The 21,517-nt window shown below is 43.3% G+C and overlaps 1 protein-coding gene across 1 annotated transcript; it reads right to left on the bottom strand.

Annotated features, from left to right (window-relative positions):
- Nucleotides 1-377: 377 nt before the first annotated feature.
- On the bottom strand, nucleotides 378-21,306 carry MDM4 (MDM4 regulator of p53). The gene is made up of 11 exons (XM_059831213.1): nucleotides 21,217-21,306; nucleotides 14,753-14,859; nucleotides 11,920-11,994; nucleotides 10,340-10,473; nucleotides 9,839-9,888; nucleotides 6,869-6,930; nucleotides 6,005-6,101; nucleotides 4,463-4,623; nucleotides 3,769-3,903; nucleotides 3,130-3,210; nucleotides 378-1,344 (listed from the first exon to the last, which is right to left on the bottom strand). The coding sequence occupies exons 2-11, from the start codon at nucleotides 14,825-14,827 to the stop codon at nucleotides 790-792; spliced, it is 1,425 nt and encodes a 474-aa protein (XP_059687196.1). The 5' UTR covers nucleotides 14,828-14,859; nucleotides 21,217-21,306; the 3' UTR covers nucleotides 378-789.
- Nucleotides 21,307-21,517: the final 211 nt, after the last annotated feature.

Below are 21,517 nucleotides of genomic sequence, written 5' to 3'. Positions count from 1 at the left end.
AAGCTATGCAAGATGACATAGAACTGTATTTAAAAGAAAAAAAGAAATCAGGAGAAATTAAAAGATCCAATAGCAAAGCAAAGTATAACACCCTATTCTTTTGCCATGTGACATGTGACCCGACGTAGCTATGGACTATAAGTTTGGGAGGACTTACTTCAAGCCTGGGAGCAAAAGGACCTTCACCTTATCTAACAAACCTACATTAAATTAAAAAAAAAAAAAAAAATTCAGAAAGCAGATGTTTTACTTCTCACTGCCCTCAGGAGAACTGATCCTTGGAGAAATGGCTTATCTAAATTGCAGACAACTTGGTCTACCCTTCCCTCCCGCCCTCTTTCCCACCCCTGCCACCCCTGCATATATATAATCTCAGATGCAGACTCCCCCCTTAGAAGGCATTGCACAGGATTTGACTTACTGGAGAACAGCACTCCAACAGCCAAAGCTATAACTTTCGAACACTTGTTTTCTGCAAGGACCACTTGTCAGAACAGAGAACCCTAGTAACACCACCAAGCTGAAATCAGAAGGTATAGACAATTTCAAAGCTAGGGCATTGATACCAACGTGCTAGTCACTCCCTGCTCCCCACAGGCTTTCATTTAAATGGACATTGAAAAGTGGATGCTGCTTCAATTTAATGCGGACAATTCCTCAGTGTTCTTGGTCAGATTTGAATGTTAATTCTCTTTGGTATTCACTGGCCGAGCTCTGAAGTTAGGGTTTGTATGAGTGCAAGAAAGCCTGTATGCTACCTTTTGGTGGAGAATGCCTGAACTGGCACAACTACCCCATAAAGATCCTGATCACCATCTCAATCTCTTTCCTGCACACTGGGCAAGGTGATCTCTTTTTCTTCAGCATCTTTGCACACTTGAAACAGGCCACAAGGTGAGCAGTCCTTCCATGGACAATATTCCCATCCCGTGGTCTGTGATGGCATAAGAAGCAAGGGTTCAGTAATTTTTTTATACTCTCTAAAGACTGTATCTCTTCCTCCTTTTTATGCTCAGTGAAATGCAACAGAGACTCCTTGCTTTCACATCCTCGTGCCAAATCCAAAGACTCAATAGAGCTGCAGGGATCTACACATGATTTGTTTTCTACCATGTACAGGTCTTTGGGTTGGCCAACTGGAGCAGAAATAGTCCTTCGGCAGTCTGGGACATCTATCCCTTCATCATCATTTTTGTTTTGTATAGCATCGATGTTGGACAGAGAAAGAGAATGAGCCAGTTTGGGACAATCTGAGTACCAGTCTTTCCGTAAGGCCCAGCAGCGGTAACAGTACCGTTTGCCTGGAGAGTTAAATTTCTTGCATTTGGTGCATTGCCAGCAGTCCTGAGGAATGATTGAGGCAGACAAAAACAGCAGCAAGTTAGTGTATTCTTGCGTACAACTCGTTTCCTCTACATAGGAAAAGCAGCAAAGACGCTTCATCAAAAAAGGACATTTTTTACCGAGTATAAGCTTGCGAATGCATGATTGCTAGTTTGATTATCAGCACCTCAGAAAGTCTGAGGAGAATTTGACTACCCCTGTGCATTCTACAGATGCAGATCTCTTCTTAAGCATTAAAATCTGTCCTTTCTTCCTCCCAGCCTCTGGAAGAATACAATGTTCTCAAGCTGTGCAGTTTATTGAATTTTCAGTAACTCACTCTAAATTCAAGGGTAGAGCTCCTGGAATCAGTCAGGAATATACTTCCCAGACTCACTAATCACTTAGCATCTGTTGAATCTGCACAACTAATAGCAGCTTACCTGATTACCCCACACAGCAAGGGCAAGAGCTGCCCAAGTTCAGAGCTATGATTCAGCTGTCCAATGCCAGGGACATCCTCATTTGTCAAGCACGCACACTCTAGAAAATTATGCTAAAAATTTTTGGTGCCATCAGCTGCAAAGAGTATCATGATGCACTTTTGCTGACTTACAACAAAACCTCAAAAGGCAGCCTGCAGCACTGGGAGAAAAAAAGGACAGATGAAAGAACACAAATTTGATGTCCCTCAGTAGCTATCATGAGGGAATTCAGAAGAGGAATGGGGTAGTGGGGAGGGGTAACAACCCAGTAATTACTGCTTATTCTCTCTTTCCACCTTGTTTTTTCATTTAAACAGGGAAAAGAGGTGTGGTCCTCTCTCTGTGGTCCTTGCAGAGGCACTGCAAGGGCAAAGACATTACACCAGCAGGTACGCAGGCTCTCCTCCTGACAAAGGCCATACAAGTATCTCAGAAAAATGGGGTGAGATGAGAAGTGGATTCTCTTCTCATCTCAGAGACTACAACAAACCAAGTGACAGCTTCAGAGCTGGCCTGGACACCCAGGACTTAGTGGAACCCTGATCCTGACACAGAAATTTCCACTAAGTTTTTTTTGAGTATGAGCACTTCAGTGATTACAAAGTGCCTACTTTAGATTTCCGAATCTCTGCCAAGGACTATACTCTAGATTTCCTTTCAGAGGACAATAGAGAATTGTACAGAATTAACCTTATTAAAACATGCATGGATATTGTTAATGCTAAATTCATATAGCATTAGACTGACCATGCTGGAAACTGCTGGCCTAATCTTCATTCACTTCCTGGGTGTGTGAAGGGACAAGTTAAATCATGAGGAAAAAGCCAGTGGCTGCCCATGCTGACACTACATTACCTTGCACAAAAGGGACAAACAATGTAGAAACAAGGACCCTAATCTCCTAGTCAAAAAACCCCTCCTAGCTAGAGCATGTGTAAATTCTCTCACATTGCCACAAAAAGTGGCCAAAATCACGTAACTTCCAGGACTGCTCTGTGGCCAGGAGAGACGCTTGGTGTCTTTGGACTGGGTGGGTCAGAGCATTCATGGGCTGCCTGTGCTCAATCCCCATCCAGTTTAGAATTTAGCAGAGCCCTATCCAAAACAAACCAGACCAGGTCAAGCCAACTTCAGTACGTTCCTTCATGTAGGTTACAAAAAAGGGGGTTTTGCTTGATTTTTCTTTTTCTTGGCCTTTGAAACCCATGCAAGAATCAGCTTCTCCTACCACAACCAGTAGTAGCTGTAGGACAAGTTTCTCCAACTACAGCTAGGATGCAGCACACTCCGAGCAAGGAACGCTGACTTAAAGGATGCCTACCTCAGAAGCAGCTTCTGTATCTGTGTCATCACTTAAGCATTGAGAATCCTCAAAGTCATGCAAACATGTATCCTCGGTCACCTGGAAAGAGCGGATGTGTTGTTAGAGGGGCACAGCAATCTGTGTTTATAATGTGCCTGGCACTGTACAACAAAACCGACATGTCTACATCATTGTCATGAGAACTAAGCCATTTCTAGAAGTGAAAGAAAAGCCATTTTATGTACTGTATCTATTCCTGAATGTTGATAATTGTTGCTGGGCTGCTTTACAGTTGTATTTGCCTGTGGTCAACTCATGCTAACACAACGTCAGCCGAGATTTTCCTCTTCAAGTCTTTTCATTTATTAGTCTTGCAGATATTGGCTAGAAATATAGTAAAGTTGCTGCTAGAGTTTTAATCAATCTTAAATGAAGTTTGTGCCTTGAAAATACACGCATTTAAACCAAAACCCAAGCAGACTGACTACACAGGAAAGCTATCACCCCATGTATGGAATGGTGACAGCCTTTTCTAAACATAGTTTAAACTCTGGATGGTTATAGATTTAGCTCCTCCAAAATCAGCACAGCACCATGAGATCAATTAAACAAGGCCAACCTGTGGAACACATGCACTGTGGCTGTTTGAAGAGGTACCTTTTTGTCACCTTCTTTCACTTCCTCGCAGTCAACCGTTTCCACCTTGACTGCAGCACTGCTCTGATCCGACGGGCATTCGTTGAGGAACCACAAGTCATCAGTAGTGTCCGAAACAACGGCAGTGTCTATGTCCTGTTGGAAAAGAAACAGGAGAGACCACTTAGAGCTCAGGTTATCAGCAGCAGGAGTACCAGCACCGCAGCCATCGCCACAGAGAACGCCTCTCCCCTTTTCCTCACTAACAGCCTTCTCAGCCCTGGGCAGCTTCTCCAGTCACCCCTGAGAGAGAAAGGGACAGCTCACTACTCTCACAAAGACACCCCTTTTTGCAAGCAGCACTATGCTTATTCCCCTTGCTAGCCGGCTGTACAGCAGCTGGCCACCACGTTATAGCCATCTGCACCACGTAACAACTTTCAACCCAGAAAAGGGGCAACTCCTGAAATACAACCAATGCTCTACAGTGTCGAAGGACCTCCAATGGCTGAACATAGCCTTCAGAGAGCGCCTAGTTTATTTAAGAACACTAAAGGTAACCAATGACCTGATGTGAAAGGCTGGGACAGGAACACACAAGGGAGAGGCTGAAAATCCTGGAATGGGAAGGGGAAAGAAAGAATATTTTATTTACTTGGAACCCAAAAGAGAAGAGGAAGAGAATACAGCGCACCTATTTAAAATGTCTACACACCTGGTTAGTCTGAATATCTGTTGATCCATTACTTCTGGACTTGTAATTGCTTCTGAGGTTGCCTAAAAACCACCATGGAAGACCAGCTACATCCCATTCCTCAAACACTAGGTCCAGTTTAGGCTTCTTGCTTTTAGAGAGGTTTTCTATTAAGTCTTTGTCTGTAAGAGCCAAGTAGAATCTAAGTCATGCCACACCTACATTATTTAAGAGACTAGCAGAGAAAAATTTGGCGCCATCCGATTTTTAGAAACCTTTCTTGCTCCTTCTTACAGCCAGTTACTGCTAAGAGCTTTGGGGTTTGCATGAGTGTACTGGGATGTTAGATCTGCTGCACATCTGTACTCACGTATCTACCCAAGTGAACCTGGCAAAACAGTCACTGCACAGCCATCAGAGGTCAGGGAAGCATCCCAGTGTTCCCAGCATCTCTGTAGCAGTACAGGTTCTCTTTAGCTTTACCTTTTAAGACTCAATACAGAAACACAGACACTTCTTTCAGAGCTCTAACCAAGTCAACACTGAGTAGATTTCTTGAGTGACTTAAGATGCAGAAAGAACTGGTTTGAATTTAGTTCAAATTTCCAGTGATGGGAGCTCCTGAATTCCCAAGCCAGGCCCAAAATAGGAAGCAGGAAGGTAAGAATCCGTCCTCCGTAACCTCATGCTTCAGCCTCCTTTTTAGCCCGTGCAGTTTAGTCTATGATCCTAAACTCAGCGGTCTGAATTTCAAGATAACCTTGAGTCTATCTCTCTTCAGTGCCAAGAGTTTCAAAGGCACAGACAAGGACTGTTTCTACCTCTTTTGTACATGCAGCCAGGAAAATATCTACCACTTTCATTTGATCTCGAAATACTCACACTTGCAAAGAAGATTTGGTTTTACAAATTAGATTCCTTGATATGAGAACAACGTGAGAATAGAAAGTAGAAAAACAGGAAAATTGTTTCCATAACATCAGAAATCGGTATGAGTGAACCAGCAAGAAATCCTCAGACATTAAAACAAAGGAAATGTCTAAATATGAAGGAGCTGTATTACACTTAAGCTGGATAGAAAAAAAATTCCATTGTTATTCAGTTCCCTGATTGGTTTGCAGGTAATGACTGCAGACGGCTCAGGCTGTGTTCTATGTAATCAGAGGAGAGTCTCCCTTGGGAAGATAAATAGATACAAGTGTAATTTCAGCATTCAAAATACCCTTCCAGCAAGGTCTGTAAGATTTTTCATGGCGTTGTTTAGTGATAGATGTGCTTTTGGGGCTTAACCTGCCATTTTATTCAAAATGTTTGTTTATTTATGAGACCAAATATCCAAGCTAGAAAACATGTCTATCATGGAATACCTTTGGTGAACATTTACAGTTCTTTCAATTTTTAGCATAAAACGATGATTTTTAAAGATAATATTCCACAATAGGTTTTTTTTAGTCTCCCAACACCCTCCTCCAGCATTTTGCTGATGCAGAGTTCAGCGTGTCACACTGGAGAAGGAGCCGAAGCTTGTACACGTTGTGTTACTGCGGAAAAGCTGGCACTCACCTTCGTAATTCTCACATTTTTGCTCTGAGGTAGACAAAGCAGAAGCATTGCTTTCACCCTCCATGATGCCAGTGTCAGAACCTTCTTGACGGCTAAACTGCATGAAGGAAGGAAAAAACCGATGTTAGTCCATCAGAGCTTATAGGGACAAGGGGATGTAGCACTTCCATTCCGAGTCACCAGCTGCAGTACAAGATCAAGAAGTTATGAAGAGAAATAAAAGGTTTCTGAACAAAAACTACACACTATTAACCCTTTAAGAAGGCTAATGCATCTGTAATCAGCACAAACAATATACTTGCAACCTAGGAAAAATCTTTAAATTGGCAAAAGTCCAGAAGTTGCCATCTCTAATGCAGTAATACTGGGATCTTTGTGACCCTCTGGCTCCCAGTGTGAACAGACACCTCCCGGATCAGACTACCTTAATCCCAAAATATACCTGGAAACAAGTTTGGATGTGCAAAGATTTTTCCTAGGTTTCAGATTCTATCTGAAAGCTTCTGAAAACAATCCTACTAAACACAAAACTTGTTCACACATTTTAGAAAGCTTAATTATTTGGCAATTCCTACTCAGAGAGGGGATGGGAGAGAGGGGGGAAAGACATGAAAATACAGAGCACGCTGGAGGAACTGAGGACTAGAAGTGCTACACCCCAGAGAAACGCGCTCAGAGACTGGTACTCTGTTATGAAGAGAACAGAGAAGGGTCACTCTGTCCCTGCTCTGTGGACTCCAAGAACTTTTCAGGAAGGTGAGGACCTGGCAGCCAAGCAGCACAAAGTTCTGGCAGTCCACCATGCACAGGTACAGAGAAGGGGCACTCTGTACAACAAAAGAAACCACCAGGCAGTGGGTTTACCTTCAGCTGGTCTTGGCTTGGCTTATCGACGCTCTGTTCCTTTGCGAGATTCTGTGCAGCATCTAGATGGCAGGTAAAACAAAAGAAAAAACCTTCCCTGGTAATAACCATTCTCACAACACAGAGGGTCTTCAGCAAGCAACCAACGAGCCAAGCTTGGCAGACCTCTAAGTAAACCTTAAAGAGAAACAGAGCCCTTTCTTCCTTATAAAGCTGGCCATTTCCTAGAGGCATTACTCCAGTATTCCCTAGGCTTCGCGAGGTACATATGGAGGCAGCAGCCTATGGAATAGGGAGTCTGTGCCTCCTCGGAGATGAAGCTTGATGAAACCTCACAGCATGTAAGAACCTATAGAAAATAGTAGAAAAACTATTCTTTTTCCAACAGGCTGTCCTGCCATCACAAGTCTTAGGTCCTTTATGCAAGAGGTCTGCATGGAGGCAGAAACCCAGAGCAAGAGCAGAGGGTGGGGACTCTCACTTGAAGGCTGGATGAGATCCATGATGAAGAAGGTGAACTGATAAGACTAAGATTTTTACAAATACCTAAGGACATCATCTCTTTCAGCTTAGGCTGAGACAGGAAAAATGCCTTTCTTAAAGGGTGTGGGCATGAAGAACAACGGCTGGACTGAAGAAGGGAAAATTCCATGCACAGCAAGCTCTTTCCTGGGTAACTGTGTACACATCCATAACACAATTTAATCCAGATTATTATGCTGGCACTGAGAGTTAATTAGAAGGCCAATCTAAATAGCAAGAACAATCATATTAACAGAAATCTTTCTACATAATAGGAGAGCTGCACTTAGAAAGTCTACCCTTCAAACAGAATGACTTGCTAGAGAACAAAAGATGCAAGGATGGCTCCTACTTGCTCCCCTTTCAATTTAGCAGAGAAATTCCCTGCTGAATGCCAGGGAGACATGAACAGTACGATTCACACCATGAATCATGGCACTGATATGAAGATACTGAAAACTGCTGCTGTAGGCAGAAAAGTGGACCACCAAGTGGTCCATAAAATGGACCAAAACACAGGATCACAAAATGACACGGCTCTATCCCATATTCTTTGCTCTCCATGCATTAGTTCAGCCTTCTTTTCTTCCCTTTTATCACCCTACAGCTTCTGCAGTCACTGATTATTTAATACCTGATGGAAAACAGAAGCCAATTGGCTCATCGATAATTGTTTTGGCTCTGCAGGGGCATTAGAAGAGGTGAAGACTTACCCTTCTAACACTTTATAAATAACGCAAACTAGCCTTAAACACTGTGTGAAAAGACACTCCACTTCTTGGAAGGCTTTCTTTTTCCAAGCCAACATATACTAGGAACTGAACACAAAATGTCCTTAAAGTGAGGTATTCCTAAATACACCTCATGTGAGTCATACTCAGAGTGAAAGCTAGCCAAGTAAGGACACCATCTGATAAAGAGCATTACGTAAGAGCGTAGTCTTTATTACCAAGATGTACTGCAGTCACTTTTCTTTCTATGAGTGTACTTTAAAGAACTGGCTGAGATAATCTGCAAAATGATGTGCTGATAAGCACTGATTGGGCTAATGAATACAAGCGGCTATTACAAAACATGAAACATGAAGACCTCTTTAAGCCCTATGGCACTTCTAGTTATTCCTGTGTTGCAATGAAGGAAAAACAATACCTACATTCATCCTTACTATGCATTCATCAAAGGTCTGGTCTGCCAAGCTTGTTTCGTTTTATAGTCACACACATACACAAGCAGACACGGTGGTATAACTCAGTGATCATCTCCCTAAAGGAACAGTATTTCCTTTGGCAGGTTTAAAAATAGTTACACCATGACTGGACCACACACGCACACCCAGCCACATGCTCACAGACAGATGCACACACCAAGTAGAAGGGGATATGGCAGCAGAGGAGAGAGTGTTTCGCTGGGATCCTTCGCTCTCCACATACACTGCCTATAGGGAAGAGGCCAGGGCATCACCAGCGAGGGAAACAGCACTCACACAGTTACTCTGTAGGTAATGTGTTTAGATGAGAGTCCGCTTAGGAAGATTCTTCTATATAAATACAGAAGGGGGGACCTCAGAGGCACCAATACATGGCTCAAAGCAGATGACTAAGCAGTTTAGGGCCATGTTTTCTCAGTTTCTAAATTTGCCCAAGCTTTTATGTATGTGTGCAAAAATAGACTAAGCCCTTATAAAGAACTAAGTCCATATTATCTGCTTAGAGACCCCAGGAAGTACAGCACAAGACTCCACAACTCTCCTGGTGCAGCTCCCTCAAGATTTGCATGCTTGTGGTTTCATCAGAAGTTTTTTTTCAAATTAAGATTACCGGCTGTACAATGGGAACTGGCTGCAAGGAAGCCATCAGCTGAGATTAATTTAAGAATAAATTCTAATTTATGACTGAAGGACTTTTGATGTATCTACATTTGATTTCTCTTATGAGCTGGGAAAGTAACAGTGACCTTTAAAGGTTCAAGTGTTTCATTAAAGTCCAGACCTCTTTGGCTTGCAGAACTAGGCTGGATTTCCAGCACTCTTCTATTCAGTCTCAAGACTATGAAAGTATAAAACGAGGTGAGAGCGAGAAGTCATAGCATGCTATGAAACTGAGAAAAGACTGAGAAATCAATAATGATTTGGATGGGATACTTCAGCCACGTTGATTTGTACATCCATTGTATTTAACTCTGTCAGAGTGCTTCCAGACAGAGCAAGTCTGCTGCTCCGAGGTTTGGTTATAGGCAGCCACGCTACTCAAACAGCTAACTGATTTCATATCACAGCTACTGATGGCGGACACACAGAAAAAGCACATATTCAAAGACATTGTCTTGTTAAAGCCTTCATTAGCAGTTTGTTCCAATTTCAGAAACATTTCTCTTTTTCTAATATCATTACTTACCCAAGTTACATCAACACTATATTGAATATACTTGCCCATACTGTGACAAACCTACCTGCCATTGCAGCAGAAGTCAGGTTCCGTTTCAACATGTCATAGACTGGGCTGTGGAAAAGAAGGCGACAGTTGACTATACTCACAAAACCAAACAGCATTACCCTTTTAAAACAGGGACAGAAATTCTCTTTCATTATCCAGAGAGATGCTGTAAACTGCAGTGGTTTTTTTGCCACTCCTAAATGCTTGCTACAGAGAAGTCTAGCTCAGAACTTAACTGAAGGATGCAGATTTTAGCTTAAGTGTGAGATCAAGGGCCTAAGAAGATGCAGAAAAGATGTCACCTCAAGCAGCTCACTGCCTGGACCATTCAGAACTGGATCTTCAAAACAAAGGAGCTAAACTCAAACTTGTCAAATGCATTACCAGTAAGTCACTGAGCAGGGCACCTGGTATTCATGGAGGTTTATGCAACAGTGAACAGAAACAGCAATACCAAGACTCTCGTGTCTCAGCAACCTCTGTAACACAACGTATGCTAAAGGTCACTTTTTCCTACCTTGGATCTTTTACAGAGAAGCTCTCCAGTCCCAGCAGTTCTCCCAGCTGATCTCCTCCACAATAGACGATGTGCTGCTGCCTTTTGTCATATAGCTGCCTCACCATTATATACTGTCCTAGGTAATGCATAACCTGTGGATACATAACATATCATTAGCCATATCTGCAGTTGAAACTGAAACACCAAAGACCCTGGAAACTTGCTTTAGTTTATGATACTTGCCTCCTGCTACCCTATACAGTGTGAGTCAAATAGTACCTGCTTTTTATACACATCTGCAATTTGTCAGTGCCTCCCAACTACAAGAGAATTATACTTTACCACATTGCTGTAAGGTTTGTAACTATTAACCCTTGACAAGAAGGAAAATCGAGTGGAAGATGGATAAACAGAAGTCACTCTGCCACCCCACATTAAAACGGAACACGACATGGGTGGTAACAGTATTATCTGGGCAGTCTCCCTCAGTGAGAGCTGCAGATGGAGGCTGCTGCTGTTCGACTCAGAGTAAAGAAGAGAAGGAAGTGGGTGGGGAGGAGGCAGAAGGTATTCCCAGTTAACAGAATAAGCTATTACTAAAGGATGACCACAAGTTACAGCGCTGTCCCTCAGGAGACAGTTTGCAAGATGCAAAAATAAGCACATGAGTATCATAAAGAAGGATGGAGAGGAAACGTCCTCTGAGAGCTAACGGACACTGCCTGCTACAGTGAGGAATCCGGAGTACATGAGGAGAAAGCAAACTGCGTTGAGCAAAATATGGGCAGGTTCCACCCCCCATTACCCACCAAAGTAACCCTCCTGAATGATAGTGTCACCAAAAAGTTGCTAACAGGACTCCACTGCAGAAAAAACTGACTTAACTGAGTTAAAATGTTAATCTATACAAGTAACCTGCATTTAATACTCAACTCCCCCCATTTAAACCATTCAATTTGGTTTTGCAAAAATTTTTAGAAGCTAAGTAAGTTATTTAAATGCATAAGTGTTTAAAATAAGTCACAGGGCTCTGCAGGAGTATCTGACACATTCATAATGAAAAGCCACTGCATTTAATTCTTTGCAGACAGGATACTCTTGTAAATCACAGTCAGTGTCATTTTTTTAATCTTGTACACATATTGCATTTTAATCTTAAAATAAATGAATTCACAGGGTCTCTTAGGTTTAGCTGACAAGCCATTTCAAAGGAAAGTTAAGAGAAAAGTATCAGCTAGAATTCAATATTTAAGGCTTTCATGCACTGAGCAGAAAGCAAGACAATTGAACAGAATCTCCTACACGCTCTCGGGAATGTGGCTATCCCACCTCGCCTTTCTCTAAAGAGGTTTCTGATTTTCCAGGATAAATAATTTTCTTTAATATTTCACACTCCTATTCCAATTCCCCCAGGGGGTCTCAATACTAATTCTGATCAAACAAATCACAACAGCCCTACAGGTAAGGTATCCCAATTTTGCAGATAGAGCTTCAAAGTACAGAAAAATTAATAGCCAGTCCCATCCCTTCCCCACAAAGCGCCATCTCCCAAACAACCAGGGACAGGCACAGTTTCAGTGCCTAGAAACTGAGCTCACCTCCTTCAGTGTGAAGGTTTCGCCTTGGGCGCCTGCAGCCTGCAGAATCTTCAGAAGCGGCAGTTTGGGTCGCACCTAAAACACAAAGCACAGAGTTTTGTTCGAATGACACGAAGCAGTGCCCTGCTGAGAGAAAGCACGGTCACCCTGGCACATGTGACTGCATATCACAGCTAACAAACCCAAGTTGCCCAAGTCAACCTGTGTAAGACTGTCACACCAAGCACAGAGCTGACAACGTGGTATGAGTTGGTGGTATGAGTTGGAGGTCGTGGAGTAGCACTGCTTGCCTCAGGCCAACCTGCTGAAGGCTGGTATTCTTTTTTACAAGGAATCTGCATGGACAAATGCTTAAAAAGAAGCTAGAAGGACTGAAAATCAGCACAATCATTCTGACTCAAATGCAAGACAAAAAAAGCCAAGGAATTTGGGCAGCCGGCTCTAAAGGCTTTAATCACTCACACTGTCCCATTAACTTTGATGTCATTCATCCTGTGAGGGAAGATTGAAAACTCAGACCCTTGGTATGGAGTCCTAGGCAGTGACTAACCAAATGTACTGAGTCATACATTGAGGAGCAATGATGGTGCATTCAGATTGCCACTTCAAGAGCAGCATGCCTGAATTTTCTCAATGAGTGCAGCAAACAAATCGGGTCTGCTCTTGTACAGACCTTAGGGAGTATGTATTTATTAGGATCCATGAATAGGCACATAATAATAAGACTGCATTAAACACAAGGTGTGGTTAATTAACACCAAGGATCAGAACCTGTATTTTCTGTGGATCTCAGTCATCAGCCAAAATCTTTATTATATAAAATATAAAGCACCCTGGGAACGATGCAACTGCTCCACAACCCCTTTAGGTTTCACCCACACCCCCAAGCAGCTTTGAGTGGCAGAGGCGGCAGATGATGCTACATAAAACAGCAGCAAGTTTTAAATAGCTACTTTCCCCCTACATTGCTACTTCATCTATTTCACAAGAATTTTAACAATTCCTAGGAGAGTGCCACCATATGATCTGATGCCTTGTGTTCCCTAAAAACGTCAGAAAGCCCTCACTGTTCTCTGAATGCTACACAATTGTGTGCAATATTGTATACTAATGCACACATTTCCCACACTGAATCTCCTCCTCCGTTCTCCTTGTCTATCAGATGCTACAACAGCAAGATATTTCAAGCTGTCACAGGACAGAAAGTCCAGTCCTCAGCACACGATGTTCATTACTGTTTCCCCTACACTTTGACAAGGCTTATCCTCCAAAGGCATGTAATAATCTGTGCTAGCTAGTAAAGGCCTTCACCTATCAATGCTAGGTGGGTTCACCTGTGTCTCATACCCACCCCTCCTTTCTGCCTATATAAATGCAATTGCAATCTCCATTTCCTTCCCCAAGGAGCAGAACCTGCTTCCAGCCCTGCAATGTCACCTCAAGAGACAACCTCAACTGCAGCACCATTTTCCTGCACAAGGTAAGCAGAGCAGGTTTTGGTTGCTTGTCACAAATGTAATTTGTCACTCAGCTATCACAGTATCTTGGCAAGGTATTGGTTCTGCAGTTTTCTGGTATTGTAAAAAAAAATCACCTCCTCTGTGAATGTGTCTGGTCTGCCTGTTTTCTCATTATTATGTTTGTTAAATGCATTTTCAATCTCAAATGGAACAGCTTGTGTCCAGCCCCAAGTCTCTCTTTCTCAAGAACAGCTTTTTCACTAGGAAAAAGCTCAGTGCAACTCAAATAACTGCTTGAATCAGCACATGCTTTATAATAAAATGAAATTATGTGTTTGCATTCATTCATTTCTCTAATAACCACTCTCAAATGGATTTTGAAGTAACTTCTTATATATCTCCTTCTGATTAAAGAAGCAACCTAGTTAGCTTGATCATTTTTAAAATGGGCCCTCAGCTACTACAGTACAGCCAAAATGGAAGTGTTTTCTGCACACTGCTTAGGACACTGAGTGTTGACAATCAATATTTTGCTACTAATATCACAGCCTACTTATTTTTTCATACAGAGTGAGTTGAATAAATAAGTGTATACATCAATTCTGCCCAGGACTTGGCTACATTTCAAAGCTTCTAAATTAAGCCTCAAATGGAAGGATGTCTTAACTTCCTATCAGCTTATTTCCATTCCTGCCACATCCCCTCATATTGTGGAGATGTCTTTTATAATGAATTGGCTCTGGAAGGTTGGATGCCTGTTTTAGAGACACCTTCCTGATTTTTAGACCAGATTTGTCCAGTTATTGTTTGCACATTTCTCTTCTCTGACTGGCTGTCAACATGATGTGACAGAGCCAGACTGATGTACTCAAACCACACACCTGCCACGTTGGCCTTGGCTTGCAGCTACAACTACTTCTTGTTCCAGGGACACTCTAGGAACAGTCGATAACGGGAGTACTACCTGTTCAATACTTACCTAAGCTGACCGCAGAAAAGGCATGGGGATGCATTACTGGCTAGACAAAGTTCAGCATACAGGGTTACAAAGCTCCAATGCAGCTGTCACAGAGTCCAGCGCTAGGAGCAATGCTGTATGTGGAATTCTTCAAGTATAGGTCCAGCACAAAAATATGCATCATACGATTTCTTGTATGGCCAGTTTTAACTGCTTTTTCCCCTCCTCTCCCTTAAAAATGTTCATAAATCATTGATCTGATAGTGAAAGCTAACACAACTCCTCAGGATAAAAGCCCTACTCTATCAGGTGAAATTATTCTTACTTAAATGCACTCAGAGAGCTTTGATTTGATGGAAGGGATTACTGCTTTAGTGAAGAGAAAGCAGTGAAGATAAGTAGGAGAGATAATTACCTGGTTAACTTGTCCGAGCGTAGTTCTGCAGGCATTCTCAGCTGCTGGATGCTGGGCAGAGCTTGAAGATGTCATTGTGGCAGTGATTAGCTGTTTATAGTACAAACCTACAAATGAGAAGGGTCGTGTACCAGTTAAGCTGAGAAACCTGGTCTTGAGTTTAACCACTTCCACTTCTTAGAAGCTTCAGGAAACCAATGTTTAAAATTAGCCCTGCAGGCATGTCCTAAATGACTGCTGTATAATGCTAATCTTACTGTGCCCCTCACCTGCTCTGTCCAAACTGATCTGCCTTGTCCTACCCGAGCTGCATCCAGCTGCCCAGTGCCTGACAAACAGCCATGTGAGAACAACTGGGACAGATCTGCTGTGGCACTGAGGGTTCTTTGACTCTGCCCATCTCTAGGAGTGGCACAGCATGGTGAGGAACTTGGGGAACTGCCAGTCTCCATCAAGCCATTGGCAAACTCTTAACACAGTGAAATCCTTGAGTCAGAGGGGGGGAAATAGAAGCTGAGTCACAATCAACCACAATGGAAATCTTCACAACACAGCAACCCCCTGATTGCCCAAAAGGAGTAGTCAGTGCTGATGGCAATGATTAACACATTCCCCACCTGCCTTTCCAAGAGCTGAAGACTTGCTAAAGCTGCTGCAGCCTTCATCACAAATGACTAGATGCAGGCTGTAAATTAACAGTTTGAGCAGCATTACTGGGTGAGCAGGTGACATGATCCTTTCCTGGAAAGGAACAAAAGGGGAAGTCCTGCAGCTATTTGAATTTGTCAAGCCCTATCAGTTTCAGTATCCACTGAAAGAGCACAGCTTCATATGCAGAATGATCTGTAATGACTCATGTTCACAGCACAATCCAGTTTAATCTACCCCACAAACAGGTTTGAAAGTTTATTTATATTTAAATTAATATAAATTAAAATTAACTAGCCACTGGAAAAAAGTAACTTGAACCTGCTGGAGAAGAAACTTAAGTCTTGACCTCCTAGTTTCAGCACTAAAGCTCAGACCAATGTATCTGTAAAATTGTTGTGTGTCCCTGGACCTAGTTACAACAAAATCTCCATTTCAATGTGAATCTGGCTGCACTTCTGCAGGCAATACTGAAACAAGCTCTGCAACTACCATTTTGGTAAACTTAAGGCTAGTGCATGAGGTGAACTAAAAAGACTGGCTCCCGAATCTGCTGACAGAGATGCAACTTTGGGAAAGTTTTTACCGTGTGGAATCTGGAAGAAGTGTCAACTTTTAAACCATGCAGTAGTTTAAATTAGATTTGAAAATGTGAAGCCAAAAACTTTCAAAGCAATATCTAAATTGTCTATCGCAGAATTTTCCAGATGTAGTAAATGAATTTGTTATTACTACATCAGTTATAAAGAGTGTGAGCCAGTATAATGAGCTACATTAAAAAGTGAATACTAGCAAAGTAGTCAGACTTATGCCTGAGGAATGTAACCAGACATTTTAGATGTAGACAAAACCGGCTGAGCATCTACCTAGCAGGCAAGGCAGAAACCTCAGTAATGACAAAAATCTGAGCTTTAGCACTAATTCAAGTTACTAACCACTGGTAACCATTTAACCCTTATCCCTCCCCTGCCCCATCTATTAAACAGGACTTATAATGACTTTGTTAGAGGCTTCTGATAGTTCTTATAGCGTTACATTTCTCTGAAGTTAAATCACTATCAGGAATAAATCATTCCCAAAATCAAATATATCTCTAAATATTTAGGAAAGCTTGACTGAAGCATACCAAATGTTCAGGTTTGGTAAATAACAGTGATAGTGACCAGATCTAGGTAGTAAGTCAAAATAAGTGACTTATAACAGCTAAAACCAATTCCAGTTATCAGTGTCTTAAATTTTAACTAAGGTTTCTACTTGATAATGCCAAACACATTGCAACACAAGCTGCCCACACGATCCTTTACGCTTTACAAGCTGAGCTGTACTTTGTACCAGCTGCAGACCAACTTACCAACCTTGAACTTCTCTGCTATAAGGAGTATCACTAGGATGGGCCAGCTGCCGCCTCGGTTTCCCAGGCAGTCCCTTTGCTCCTGCCAAAAGGAGTCTGCGGGTCCTGGCGCAGGAGTGAAGCCTCCCCAGAAGCTCTGCCACGTCTGGCTGGGCTCCCTGTCCTGCTGCTGCTCTGAGCTCTGAGTCGCTCTTTCAAAAACCGCTCCTGCCTCCAACTGTCTAGTCAGGAGAGGGAGTCGCTAAATACATCAGCTTCTGATAAGCGCTTGAGTTGGTGTGAAAAACAGCTGAAATAAGAGAAAACAGTGGATTTCCTCTCCCCACCCTGCATTCCTGGAAAGGGACTCTCCTACCCCTGGGTTAAGAGAGTCAACTAAAGATCACTTTAACTGTTTCAATACTGGTTTTATTAAAGAAAGGCAGGCAAGTTAGTGCCTTGACTCCAGTTTTTACAGATAAATTGTATTTTGGTAAGTTTGATTCTTAGTATTACTAACCTCCTTTAATTAGAAATTAATCTTGGGATGACCGAATGCTATCTTCCCAAGCATTCAAGCTCTAAAACATGTCTAGGCTGCAGGTACCCACAAGATTTATGGAGGCAGCCACCAGTCATCAAATCTCACTGATGTTACCACCCTGAGTACAGAGGCTGGCCAGAAACACCAATGGTGGAAATTCCTAGAGAACCGAGAAGCTTCTTGCTCAGAGAGCCCTACTGAACCTTCCCTTGCAACTCTATTTTCCTGCCTATTTTATGCCAAATATTTTACCTCACAACCCTGGAAGTGTCTAAACTAATTTGCAGGCAACTTAACGAAGCACCAGTGAACTTAGTGCTGTTCCCTTCTATAGCTTTGGAGCTGCATATATAAGAAAATGACACTGGACTGGAGTAATGACTTGGAGGAAACCATGAATCACAAAGGAGTCATGAAACAACCATTTTTTCCACTTGAACACTTTATATGGTCATGCATGCTGCAAGAACAAGTCATCTGCCTGTTTTGTGAGTAAAAGTTCCTTCTCTTAAGAGATCAAAACGCCACTAGACCATAGTTTTTGATGCTTGCAGAAGGAAAGGTTTGACACAGAAGATCTCAATAGTCCCAGAAGAGTGCAAGCATAGCGTGTGTAGACTTTTCTTGATAGCAGTGTCTGAAAAGTTGAAGCTAAACTTCTAATTCAAGTTCTGTTTTTGTTTTAAAGTCTCCTTCTTTTAAGGAAAGAATACAGTTTCTAACTTCTGTGCAAAGTCAAAACACAGCAGGGAGTGTAAACTAGACATTGTTCGGTGTATCCGTGGTCTCTCTAATGGCTCACTTCAACAGTGGGTTAAGGTCTGACATTTAAGTCTTGTCCTCAGCATCGTCCTTCTTCATGCTTTCAAATAAAGCAAAATTTCTACTGAAAACAAACTTGCAGTCTCATGTACAGTATCATGTAGTGAGCAGCCCTGGAGGGGAGGCTTTAAACAAGCACTAATCTGACAATTGAGTCAGAGCTAATTAGGTTTGTCCCTATCAGTGTGAGTCCTCGTAAGTTTTCATGCCTGCAAGTCCTTCTGCTCACTTATCTCGCCTGGCTTGCAACTGAAACACCATTACTCCTCCCTGTAAACCATGCCTTACTACATCCTCAGCTCCATCAATGCTGTATCAGTGCTTCTACCTTTCATTTCACCTGATCACATCACTGTGTTCATACATGTCCTTCGAGAGCCATGCGATGCCAGCCAAGGAAACGTGCAAGTTGCCCTTCTGCTGCCACCTCCCAACAAATGCTGCCTTGTCACGATTTTGCGTCATGAGACCTTGCAAGTATTGGCAGGTTATTTGGGAGCTTTGGGCTGGGAAGCAGCAGCAGGAGGAGAGAGAACTGGGCTGTGAATGACATGGTTTAATAGATTTCACACTTTATAGACTGCTTGACTTCAATTCTTGCTGTCCTGTGCTCAGTTAAGTGCTCTAATTTGTTGCTTTGATATTGACTTGGCATTGAATCAGGGAAAATCTCCTCTGCTAGGAGAAGTATCCAGAGAAAAGCTCAATTTCACCACGGAGAAGTCATTTAATGCATTACTTACAGCAACAAAAGGCAGGGCTACTATTTTTAATGTTTAGCTGAAACACTGATTTTTAAACAGTTCCTTTTTTGGCAACTGCTCTGGAGTAAAATCCAGATCTTCTAATACAAAAACATTTTCATTCTGAATTTCACCTGACATGAGTTTTGTTGCTGACATGATGCATCTGCCACAAATTGTGTGCTGCTCCCCAAAGGTCTGCCAATAATGCACCAAAATTAGCCAACCTTTGACAAATGTTAGTAGTTAACAAATACAAATGTTATGCAACACTCTTTTTGTTGCAAAACATGTTTAGTAGGAGGAAAAGCAAAACTGATTGTGTCAATTAAAAAAGGCACACTGGCAAATTGCTCTGAAAATCTCCCTAAATCAGCTGCTGCTGCTTTGTTGCTGGTGATGTCTGGAATGGGGCAGCACTTCCACCCCACTGTGCATGATACTTCCCCAAGAGAATGTCAAATCACTGTCATTATTTTAACGCGTTCAACCATGGAGCAAGAAGTACTTAGATCATGAAAACAAGCTTCTTCATCAGGTAAGGGCTATATAATACCCTGAAGTGACCATGCTGACTGTTCCTGTCTTTCTCCTCAGTGTTGAGCCAAGTACTTTAGAACTTGAGTCAAACTGAAGCTAATAATCACCTATTTTTTGCAGCAGTGAAAAATGAGAAAAGCCCTTAGTTTAATCACATCTTCAGCAAGACTAGCTGTGTGATGTTTCACTTACAAGTTTGCATATTGCTGAACATCTAGGGGCTTTTGCTCTACTCCTAACAGAGTTGCTAAATGCATAGGCACTCAAAGTCCTGTTACAAGTCTGTTTGCCACACAAAGTCCACAGTACACTTCTGAAGAGCACTTGGGATATGAATTTTAACCTTTTTCAATGAGCACGTTTCCCGTGCAGTCTCCTAGCAGTGGGTGTAACGCAGGGTGGTGCTTGGCACCTGCCCGACCTGGAAGGAACAGCCCATGCTACTCTGCTTGGAGCAGGGCCACCCACGCTGGCAATGCGGTAACTTAGAGCTGCTCGAGAACATTAAACGAACAAATACCAGAGCAGAAACAAGTCCAAGTTCTTGTAGCAACACTGTGTTTGTATTTCAGTGGCCCCTTCAATTTCACTTGTTATCTCTTCTCTAGAAGTTCATCATTTGCATCTATTAAACTCTGCTTCTGTCATAAGTCTTGCATAGTTGTAGGTTTAGCTGAGCTCGTTATAACCCGGTGAGTGTTACAGCCCTAAATTCTGCACTACTCCAGACAGGGTGTGTCAGAACTGATCAGCCTAGAAACTAGGCTTCATCTTTTAAAGTCCATCTGTTTAATGCGTGAAACATTACACATCTGATCTTTGAGTTATTAATCCCTCCCTGAAAATACTTTCTTGTTGATAATAGCAGAGCAGCTACTTCCAACCGTTAAACTGCACAGCCTCTGGCAGTGTTTTGCTCTGGAAAAGCACGGCTGCATTTAAGGTTAAAATCATGGTGCAAAAGATGACACATGGCAACAAACAGTCCCAGTCAGCTCTGCTGTGGTCACGATATATCACATTTCTCTGAAAATTTTACTCTAAATGCTGCCAAAGTTATCAATGCTGCAGATAACCATTAGGTATGCAGAAGATTAGAAAGCAAAGTGTGCTCTGGAAAAGATGCAATAATGCAGAAACACTTGTTGCATCTCCTTTTATTACTGGAACAGATGGTATAAGCATCAGCTAACTGCAAACCATAAGCTGTCAGCCAACAGTAAGACGTCCTTAAAAGTGTTCAGCAGGAAATATGATCAGAACAATAGTTAAAGTTTGGAAGGATGTTTTGGAACAGCAGCTGCACAGCTCTCGGAGCATGGCTTCATGAAGACAGAGCCCTTGCTGTGCTTCCAGCACAACGAAGCGAAGGTGCACAGCACCGCTCTAGTCTGCGGGATGATGCTGCTGAAACGCGATTCCTTCGGTCAAACGGCAAGGCTTAAAACTTGGTTTTGACACCTGATTTTTTATTTTTTCCTGCCCATGAAGTTAATTTTCAAGCAAAAATGCTTTCAAAATAAGACGCAGCAACGGTTCCTGTGGCTGTAAAAGCAGACGCAGAGCCCTCGCTGTCAGCAGCCAGCTGCCAGGCTCCCGCCCCCCCCAGGCCCCTCCCGGGGGCACCGCGGGCCCAACAGTGCACCGCTTCCGCGGGGGGGGGTGGGGGGGAGCCTTCTGCCGACCCCTGGGCCCTCCGGCTCCCTCACCGCACTTCGCTCTTGGCTCCTCAGCCGCCTTCACCCCGGCTCCCGCCGCCCTCCCCGCTCCCCCGGCCGGGCCTGCTCCACACCACAGCACTGCGCCTCCGAGTCCCGGCCTCCCGCGGCGGGCTCACCCTATAGCTGCTCCATGGGCCCCAGGTCGCCCCGGGGGTGGGTGGGGGGCCCTACGCCCCCCGAGGCCTCCTCTCCACCATCTTAGCGGGGCTCCGGGCCGCCACTTCCCCTCGTAGGCAACATGGCTGCGCGGGCGCTTCCGCGGGGGCGCCCGGCCCGGCGGGGCCGCGCCATAGAGCGCCCCGGAAGCTGCCCCTAGAGAGGACGGCATCCCCGCGCCGGGTGCGCGCCCGCCCCCCCGCGGTGGAGGACCGGGTTGTAGGACGGAGCACGTGTCCCCCCAGCCCCACGCAAGCCCCC

Source organism: Gavia stellata, chromosome 30, assembly GCF_030936135.1.
Source record: "Gavia stellata isolate bGavSte3 chromosome 30, bGavSte3.hap2, whole genome shotgun sequence".
NCBI lineage: Eukaryota > Metazoa > Chordata > Aves > Gaviiformes > Gaviidae > Gavia > Gavia stellata.
This window is presented reverse-complemented; position numbering and strand designations above follow the sequence as displayed.